The following is a 10862-nucleotide window of genomic DNA, read 5'->3' as shown; positions in this document are numbered from 1 at the left end:
TTTTTATTGTTCTGCGCCATTGCTGTGTTTTTTGCCGCCACCACACACACACGCACAAGTATCTTGTTCCTACCTATTAGGTTCATTTTAATGTTATTTTTCTTATGAATCAAGAAATGGCTACCGTTCTGTTTAGTATTCAATTTGGTTGAACAGTAGCTTGTGCTAGACTAGTTTAGTATAATAAACCTTGCAATTAGTTTAGTTTAGTATAACACATGTTTTGGTGCTGTTAGTACAACTCCAAACATATTTGTTTTGTATATGTTCATGTATGGTTTATGTATGCATTCAGTTTTAAATGTGTTTTGTGTTGTGTGTTTCAAATATTTAGATTATCAAGTGATGGACAAAGAATGGACTAAATTGCCATGGTTTAGTCAAGAGTACATCAACGGTGTTACTCAATTTGTAGACTTTGCCTTCACTAATGGAAGACCTCAAGGAGATGAGCTTCTATGCCCTTGTGCTAAGTGTAAAAATTTGTATTGGAAAACAAGAGATATTATTAAGGATCACCTAATAGCCAAAGGTTTTCTAAAAGGTTATGACGTATGGTTGCACCATGGGGAGAAACTACAAAGGTCTATGGAAATTGGTGATGGGACGGAAGATCAAGAGAGATCACATAATGACATTCCTGACTTATTGCATGATATATATGTAGATAAGGCAGAAGCACACAAAGTTCATAAAGCGTGGAAGTACTTTGATGAGCTCCATCCAGATTTTTCTAGTGAGTCTCGCAATGTAAGATTTGGCTTAACGAGTGATGAGTTTAATCCATTTAGGACAATGAGCTTATCTCATAGTACATGGCCTGTCTTGATGATGTTATACAATACGCCTCCTTGGCTGTCCATGAAACCTAAATATACAATGTTGTCATTGTTGATTCCTGGACCAAAATCTCTAAGCAACAAATACATATGCTGAATACATATGCACAAATTAGAAGCTTACATATGCTGCTAATACATACTACTACTAATACATATGCTGAATATATAGCATCATGTTGAATATATAAGACATGTTTGTATTAATTAAATACTTATAGTAAGTTTGGAATCATGTTCCTTGCATAATGGAGATGAAGAAGCTTGTAAAGAAGATATAGAAGAAGCTTGTGATCATGAAGATGTGGAAGAAGCTTGTCGTGAAGATATGGAAGAAGAACAAGGAGATGATAAAGAAGAAGAATATTATGATGCATGAGTCTAATTAATAGTATAGTTGTGTTATATTATCTAGCTAGCGCTTAGAATTTTTGTTTTGAATTTGGGATGACTCTCTCGAGAGAAACTTGGTTGTTTTTAAAAATGACATCAAAACTTATCTATATTTTAGTGACTTTATTAGTCGGTAACGTCACTTGATGTAGACTTATTTCTTAACGAATATTTTGTTTTTGACGTTAATGTTTAATTTGCTTGTAATTAGATTCTAATCATCAATGTCTAAAAAAATGAGTATTATTGTTGAAATTTTATATTGATATATATATATATATATATATATATATATATATATATATATATATATATATAAAATGACATTTTTATGTCATGGCACAAAAATAAATCGTGGCAAGATTAATGGTGTAGAACGTACAAAATATAACCATGGTTTTAAATTGGTGGTCATAAACAAACCGTGGCAAGACCTTGAAACTAAACTGTATGCTATAAATTAAATAGAAACTGTGGTTTTACGATATGGCCACAATTTTGTACTCATGGCAAAGACAAACCGCGACCTTAATCTAGATACCTAAGTCGTGGCCTATACAAGCCACGGATGTCCATAAAACGTGGCACAAACAAGAAAACCGTGGATTATACTTTAGGCCATGCCCGCATATCCCACAGTCTGGTTTTCGTGGCCCAAGCGTTACACCACAGTTATTTTGCATATAACCGCGGTTTCGTGGCCGTGGCAGGAGACTTTTTTGTAGTGATATAATTATTCTTTAGAGAAAGTTTTGGTTTTTTAAAATCATAAAATTCAAATTGAAGTATTATAGACTATAAATCTTTATATATAAGTATGCCTCTGCCCTTGCTTTTATTTTCACTTTATTATTTTATTTCTTCATTCCTTATAAAAAAAATACTATCTTGAATTCTCATAATTAACTTTTAAAGGTAAATAATTATTTTACATGTTAGTGTGTCATCAAATAGAAACTAATTTTTACAGGAAGAAGCTAATTTTTTTTATTGAAAGCAAATTCCACCACACTTACAAATAACCTAAAACTGAAACTCATAAGTGTTGTTCCATAAGCCATAAGCCAAATAAATATATTCTTCTTTCTTATGATGTAACCCATAAGCCAACTTTAAAGTTGAAAGATCATGCTGTTGTGAAGACATTGCAAAGTGTTGTTCAAACAACGAAGACTTTGACAAACTGAAACTCCGGAAGCAAATAGATTCGGAGAGTACTTCCGTCAGGAACCTTCTCAAAAAGTGTCGCCATTGGTACTCCCTTACTTTTAGCTAAGAAACTTATTGCATAAAATTTGCTAGTATCACCTAGGAGGAACTTTTTACAAGTTGAGCCTTGTTCTACGACTTCAATGGACCAAAATCCAACATGGGTAACTTCAAACAGCTTGCATTACTAACTTGTCTGCATTCAAAAAAAGAAAAGTAGCCATGACAAACACCAGACCTATTACTAACCATTATTGTCAATCGACAAATTTTTTGAAGAAACATAAAAGCTACAAAAGCTAAAGCAAGGACAGAACAATTGTAAGCTTGTTTGAAGTACATAAGCTAAAGCACAAAAGCAGAAAAATAATTTTTTGAAGAAACATAAAAGCTACAAAAGCTAAAGCAAGTGGAAAACATCTGTAAGCTTGTTTGTAGCACATAAGCTAAAGCACAAAAGCTAAAAACGTAATAGCCATATAAGCTTAACGAAAACGCAATAGCTTTGGCCAAAAGGGTTTTACCACATCCAGGAGGTCTATTGAAGAAGAAGAAGTTCTTAAGAATTCGTCGGTTGCAATAAGCTCCTCTGAATTCTGATTCTGGTATGCTGCAATTTCCCCCCAAATTAACCTAGTTTTCATGGTAACTTCAAAATCTATAAATTCTTGCTAATTCTGACTGCATATATTTCAGTCAGTTCTCCTATTTGTTTACCTAAAACACAAATTGTTATGTGGAGAGTGACTAATCTTTCACTCTTTTTGTCAATTTCTCAATTTTAAGTGTGTGTTTGGTTATGTGGTAAAAATTATTGATTTTGAATGAATTGATTATGTAAAATTGGTTCTAGATAAAAGTGAGTAATGTAAAAATTAAACCAAACATACACAAAATGGGATATCACTCTTAATTTAACACAAGATGTTAGAAAGTAGAAAATTTCTTAATGTCAATTGTGTAAGAATATTCAACTTCAACCATGTCAGTGTCAGTGCTTCAATGTTTACCCATTATGATTGACTTGAGCTCTAGAATTTTATCTAGTTCATACCATTAGGCTTTTAAATTTTAGTTGTCTATTCATTTATTAACTTCCAAGGTTCACAAACATATTTGAACACTGGGTGTAGTCTAGTGCAGGCACTTGGAATTCATAATGGCTGGGCAGAAACGGAGCAACGCTTTTGATTCTTTGTCTATACTTTCTTCTTCTGCGGCGTCTTTGAAAAAATATGATGTTTTTCTTAGCTTTCGAGGTGAGGATACTCGCAGAAACATCACAACCCATCTTTATGATGCTTTAAGTCGAAAGAAAGTTGAAACCTTTATTGACAACAATGAGCTTAAAAAAGGAGATGAGATTTCTCCAACACTCATCAAAGCCATTGAGGAGTCACATCTATCTATTGTCATCTTCTCAGAAAACTATGCCTCCTCAAAGTGGTGCTTGAATGAGCTCAAAAAGATTCTAGAATGCAAGAGATATAAGAAGCAGATTGTGATACCTGTTTTTTACAACATAGATCCGTCACACGTGAGGAACCAGACTGGGATTTACAAGCAAGCCTTTGAAAAACATAAGCGAGAATTGAAGCACAATTATGACAGGTTGAAGATATGGAAAGCTGCTCTCACTGAGGCAGCTAGTTTAGTTGGTTGGGACTTTCAAAATTACAGGTAAACAAAAGGAACTATCTAGCTTTTTACATTTCATGATTTTTATTTTTCAAAAATCATATGTAAACTCCATAAACTACCTCATATCATGTGCATGCTTTGTTTTCTAATTTTTAGTTTTGTATATAGTATGGAATATATAAGAAAATGGATGCTATCCTATAAATCCTCAGTCAAGTTTGTTCAACTCAAGCAAACATCCATAGACTTCTTCATTAAGTTCTCCATCGTCTTTTTCATTAAGCTTATATCACTGATAAATTTAAAAATAGTTGTATGACATGGCATAATGATAGTATGGAATATATAAAAAGATGGATGCTATCCCCTTAAATCGAGTTTTTGTTTCCATTTTGCTCTACTGAACCATTGCCACTATGTTGACCATAGGTGTTATATATTTTTCTTCTATTGGATTTGTTACAATTGTAAAACCTTCTTCCACTCTTTCATATGCTAGGACTGAATCAGACTTCATTAAGGACATTGTCAAAGATGCTTTGCTGAAACTGAATCTTAAGTACCAACATGAAATTAAGGGGCTTGTTGGAATTGAGAAGAATTATGAACAAATTGAATCAATGCTGAAAATTGGGTCTAATGAAGTTATAGTTCTTGGAATATGGGGCATGGGTGGCATAGGAAAGACAACCCTTGCTAAGGCTTTATATGCCAAACTGCATTCCCAATTCGAAGGTTGTTGCTTCCTCAATGTAATGGATGAGTCAAACAAGTATGGACTTGATGGCGTACACTCTAAATTTTTTTCTACATTGTTAGAGGAAGAAAATCTTCATCCTGATGCATCCTACATAGAATCCCGTTTTTCCATGAGAAGGATTGCCCGTAAAAAAGTTTTCATTGTGTTGGATGGCGTGGAAACCTTAGAGAAAATAGAAGATCTTATCCTAGAAATTGATGGGTTGGGACCAGGTAGCAGGGTAGTTGTTACAACTAGAGATAAGCACATATTTAGTCTGTTTAGTAAATGTGAAATATATGAGGTTCAGGTATTAAACAAACACGATTCTCTTCAGCTATTCAGTTTGACAGTCTTCGGACAAAAACATCCTGAAATTGGATATGAAGATCTATCAGAAAGGGTAATCGACTATTGCAAAGGCAATCCTCTGGCTTTAAAAGTTATAGGTGCAAATCTCCGTTCAAGAAGTAATGAAGCATGGGTAAATGAATTGAAAAAGCTGGAAAAGATTCCCAATAAGAAGATTTGCGATGTGTTAAAATTGAGTTTTGATGACTTAGATCGCTGTCAAAAAGCCATATTTCTAGACATCGCATGCTTTTTGAGAGAAGAGAGTAAATATTTTGTAATAGAATTATTGGAAGCTTGTGAGTTGTTTGCAATAAGTGGGATAGAAGTCCTTCTAAATAAATCTCTCATACAAATAAAACTAATTTGGCTAAGGCTTAGCAATTCGGAAGTTGATGGTTTAGAAATGCATGATTTGTTACAAAAAATGGGACGGGATATTGTTAATCAAGAATCTAAAGATCCTGGAAAACGAAGTCGATTGTGGAAAGCCGAAGAAATATGTGATGTATTGAAAAAAAACAAGGTCAGTTGACAATGCAATTACTTCTATATGAAATCACATGTATGTCTTTATGAAACAAGGTAAGTATATATGACAACTTTTCCCAATTATTAATCTAATTTTTGTTTGTTAGGGAACAGAAGCTGTGGAAGCTATAACATTTGATAGAACAGAAGTTGGGGATCTTTACTTAAAGTCTGACTCCTTTAAAAGGATGACAAACTTAAGATATCTTGAAATCTATAATGGATCTAATGGTAGAGCATGCAATGTGTACTTTCCCGATGGTCTCGAGTGGCTTTCTGATAAATTAAGGTACTTTCGATGGGATGCTTACTGCCTTGAGTCTTTGCCAACAACCTTTTGTGCTGAAATGCTTCTAGAGCTCAACCTGACACGTAGCAAGCTTAAAAGACTATGGGATGGAGTTCAGGTAAAAAAGTGTTTCCATATACAAAAATTAGATTAATAATTAGCAAAAGTTGTCATATATACTTACCTTTTTTCATAAAGACATACATGTGTTTTCATGAAGCTTTGATATTCATTCACAAAATTGCTATGAATATGGAGTACGGACTCCGACAGGGACACCTGACACGACACAGACATGTCGACACTGATAATGTAGAAAACATAAGATACCGACACCACTACATATATCTTAATTTCTTTGTGACAATTATGTAAAATATTAATATGTAAATGGATATCTAAATTGAACAATTTATTTATCCATCTACTATAAAAAATATTGTAATCAAGTTTAATGTCTTCTACTCATGATGATCAACGTTGTTTCTCCACATCTTTAATCCTTGTAAAAAAGTTAATAAAACAATTTCGGACACTCGTCTAAATTGTCTGGCACTTGTTTTACAATGTTAAATGATCCAAGGAGTATCGAAACAAAAAATAATTAGGACAATTATGTGAGTTATTAGGAAAATTATGTGAGTTTCCGATGCTCGTCGTACAAATGTCAAACACAAAATTTCAACAAGACACACCTCTATTTATGCTTAATTCGGTTTAATTTCTGTTTTAATCAATACTCATGCTTGATTATGGATTTAATGGTTTTTCTGCAATTCCATGTTTCTTTCTTGTCACAGAATCTTGTGAATTTAAAGATAATGATGCTTGAATTCTCCTACGATCTGATTGAGATCCCAGATTTATCGAGGGCTACAAATCTTGAAAGACTATATCTCTATAGTTGTGAAAGCCTGTGTCAGCTCCATCCATCCATCTTATGTCTCCCCCGACTTGAACATCTAGATTTAAGAAGTTGCATAAAGATTGAAAGCCTTAAAACCAACTTTCATTCAAAATCCCTCTATAATCTCTTACTCAAGGGTTGTTCATCTCTCACAGAATTTTCGGTGACATCCGAGGCAATGAGACATTTATCCTTAAATGGCACCGCTATACATGAATTGTCTTCATCGATTTGGCGTAATACCAAGCTTACAATTCTTGACCTAACTGAATGTAACAAGCTTAACATTGTTGGGAGTAAGTTATCAAATGATCATGGACTCGGGTCTGTTAGAGATCTAGACCTTTCTGGGTGCACAGAAATCAATGCATTAAATCTTCTGTTCATCCTTGATGGCATATGGTCTTTAAATCGACTAAAAATGAATGAGTGTTGCAACTTAGAAGGTCTCCCTGAGAACATCAAAAAGCATTCAAGGCTGAACTGGCTTGAATTAAATAATTGCAGGAAACTTGTGTCTCTAGCAGAGCTTCCGCCATCCCTGCTATATTTGAAAGCCATTAATTGCACTTATCTGGACACAAACTCCTCCCAACAGTCATTGCTTGAGAACATGGTACAAACATTCTCTGGCGACCCTCTCCATGTAGATGAAGGTGATAATCATTTATCTTTTTTGCCAGGAGCACAAGTACCGTGCCAGTTTGATTTTCAGACAACCGAGGCTTCAATAACTATTCCTCCCATTCCAAAATCTGACCTGCGTGGTTTCATATTTTGTGTCATTCTATCCGAGGGATTTCATGCTCTCCTTCATTCTCTTGGTTCCCTTCATTGTATCATCTTTGAACACGACAAAGAAGTCGACAGGCGTCATATTTTTCTCAATCATCTCGGGACATTAATTTCAGATCATGTATTGATATGTTGGCAGTATTACAACAGACAAGAAAGTGGAAGTTATGCATTTTGCAACCTATCATTTCGATTCGTATTTCTAGGTCAGAAGGACCAAATGTGGTGGTCAACGGAGGGAATAAAAGGGTGCGGCGTCTTACCTGTATATTCCTTAAAACATAAGTTGGAGGTGGATGGTGGTAGTAGTGTTACTAACAACATTGTTGATTTAAAATTAAAATCCACTGTTCAAGACTCCGATGACTCTGATTGCAATATGAAAAATGAGATTAAAGTCAGAAGCTCTAACAATGAAAAGGCTATTAAACATGTATATGTTAGAAGAGGAAAAAGGCCACGTTATGTTAGTAGACCTCCTATCAAAGATGACTCTGATTTTAATTTACAAAATGAGATTGAAGTCAGAAGCTCTAAAAATAAAAATGAAGATGATCAAGAACAACCTTCTTGTTCTCGCAAAGAAGGAACAACCTTCTTCAATAGGTATGAAACTTATGACTCACTCTCTAATTATACGTTCCATATTAGTTTGTTGTTCTTATATAGAAAGAGTTTAAATCCTTCAAATGAATAATTGTTTTAAAATTCTCGTGATTCTAGAAAAAAGGCCCGTACAGTGGACAGGTCGGACAGGTCTGTTGCCGAGGTCAACAAAATAATACAAATTAGAAATGATTTGCGGCACTTGATGAGGTCAACAAGATAATACAAACTAGAAATGATTTGGGATTTCTTTCTTCCTTTTCTCAACTAAAATAAGCAGAACACATGTCACATTCATTCAGCAATACCGGTTGTTCTAAATGATTGAGTTTTACTTTACTATGTAGTAATTTATATTTAGACCATTACTACTACATTAGTTAGTCCATTATATTAGAATTTAGTGTTTGTACATTTTTTTATACTTGAAATATATTATTAAGTTTTTATATGGCTTCAAAGCTCCCGATTTAGCGGCCTTGCTTCTGCTTAAACCCTAACTGCGCAACACATTTGTGATGCTCATTTTACGGCATTGTTCATCCCACACCGTATAAGTACAGTGCATACGGTATTTGTTCATCTCTCAGGTATTCACCGTTGTTTTAATAAAATGATTTGGTTGAAGTTTGTGGGTCTTTTTACGCATTATACAACCGGTTTAGTCCGGTTCGGGGCGAGTTCTGGCATCAAGTGGTTCCATCCTCCTCCCGATCGCAGTTGCGGACACCGACGCGTATCAGACACCGCGACACGCCTACTTCTAAAGGTGTCCTTGCAGCCATAATGGTGGCTATTAGATTGTTTAACGGAAATAGATTGAAAAATTCTATTAAAAAAAGATAATTAATTATAATTAACTATACTCAAATTAATTTGAATGGATTGTAAATTTTACTTGAAAAATAAATATAATTGTAAATAAGATTATTAAATTAACTTAAATTTATATTTAAATTTACATTTAAATTAAACTATTAAATTAAAGATTAACATTTAAAATAACAGTCTTTAAAAGTCGTAATAATGGCTTATTATTAAAATCATAATTTTAATCCTTTTCTTATGTAAAAGTCAATTGTTATTAATTTAAAATATTATTATTAAATTAGAAGAACAAAAGTATATTTAATCTAAATTTTTTTTTTAATCAATAAATCTTGATTAATTCAAAAAACAATACGTACACGGCGATCGCTCACGATCCAGCCAAGCTCAAAGCCTATACACAAGAGAAAACTATAAAAATGCACCACCTATGTCATAAGGCCTGCAATGTAACTCCTACGTTTCCTGACATTCCATATTCTATACACTATTCTATCTATGATATCCTTATCAATGTCACCACTAGCAGTAGTATGACTAAAAACTCTATCATTCCGTAATCTCCAAATTGAGTAAATAGACTCCGTGATGGCACACTTAATAAGACTAGCTCGCCAACTCTTCCCCTTGCAATTTCTAGAGATCCAATCCAATTCTCCATCCCAAGACAAAGGAGTATGGTTAACTTGGATCCATCTAAGGACCTTCACCCAAATACTCTTCAAACTGGGACAACAGAAAAACAAGTGACTCAAAGTTTCCTTTTCCAAACAGAACACACAGCTATCATCATTAATCATGCCATATTTCTTCAATCTCGCCTTGGTAGCCAACCTCCCATTGCAAACAAGCCATAAGATGAAAACAGCCCGTGGCCTTGCATATTAAATTAATAAAACAATAAATTTTTGTTATCAATTTTTTTTAATAAGAATCAATTGTTAAGACTTTAAAATATCAATATTTTAATTATTTATTTTTAATTTAATAATTAAATCTTTAATTTGAACACTTGAAACATACAATATGATATTTGTTTAAAAAATAAATTTTTAAATTAGTAATAAAAAATTTGAGGAGAAAAAAAAAGTAGTAACAAAAAGTTGCTCTATTAAAAACAAACAAAAAAAAAATTCAGTACCATTGTCAGTTCTAAACACTTGTATTTGGGTATTAAACTGTGTCTGCACCAATTTACAAAAGTTTTGAATTATTTGACCTACCTCAGACTTTTCTTTCAACAAGTATATCCAACAAAGTCTAGTATGATCATATGTGAAAGTGATAAACCATTTTTTGTTGGATAAAGTACTTTTTCGATTAGGCCCCCAAACATCACAATGAATCATTGAAAAAGGTTTTGAAGGTTTATAAGATTGAATTGGAAAAGAACTTCGATGTTGTTTAGCAAACTCATAAACCTCACATTGAAGTGAAGAAATGTCTTGTTTAACAAAACGTTTAGGAAACAATGAACTTAAATACTTAAAACTAGGGTGACCTAACCTTAAATGCCACAACATAATGTCATCCTTATTATTTGAAACAAAAAAAAAGATTTAACAGAAGAAAAACTTATTGGTCCAAATTGATGTATGGTTTTTGGTTCATCTTCCAAGTAGTAGAGTCCACCACTTTCCTCAACAATGCCAATCACCCTCCCCGAGATCAAATCCTGAAATACACAATGAGTCTCAAAGAAATGAGCTTGACAATTTTTATTTTTGGTTAGCT

General features: G+C 33.4%; 1 protein-coding gene across 2 annotated transcripts; it reads left to right on the top strand.

The window, feature by feature from the left end:
- Window positions 1-2310: 2310 nt before the first annotated feature.
- On the top strand, window positions 2311-8852 carry LOC131662275 (TMV resistance protein N-like). 2 transcript variants are annotated; one of them, XM_058932019.1, is made up of 6 exons: window positions 2311-3046; window positions 3585-4121; window positions 4582-5698; window positions 5811-6110; window positions 6793-8300; window positions 8418-8852. In XM_058932019.1, exons 2-6 carry the CDS (start codon window positions 3601-3603, stop codon window positions 8521-8523), a joined length of 3552 nt encoding a protein of 1183 aa, XP_058788002.1. In that variant the 5' UTR covers window positions 2311-3046; window positions 3585-3600; the 3' UTR covers window positions 8524-8852. The 2 variants fall into 2 exon arrangements, with proteins under 2 accessions (XP_058788002.1, XP_058788001.1); XM_058932018.1 differs by having other exon boundaries at window positions 3575-4121.
- Window positions 8853-10862: the final 2010 nt, after the last annotated feature.

The sequence above is a fragment of the Vicia villosa genome, linkage group LG3 (assembly GCF_029867415.1).
Source record: "Vicia villosa cultivar HV-30 ecotype Madison, WI linkage group LG3, Vvil1.0, whole genome shotgun sequence".
NCBI lineage: Eukaryota > Viridiplantae > Streptophyta > Magnoliopsida > Fabales > Fabaceae > Vicia > Vicia villosa.
This window is presented reverse-complemented; position numbering and strand designations above follow the sequence as displayed.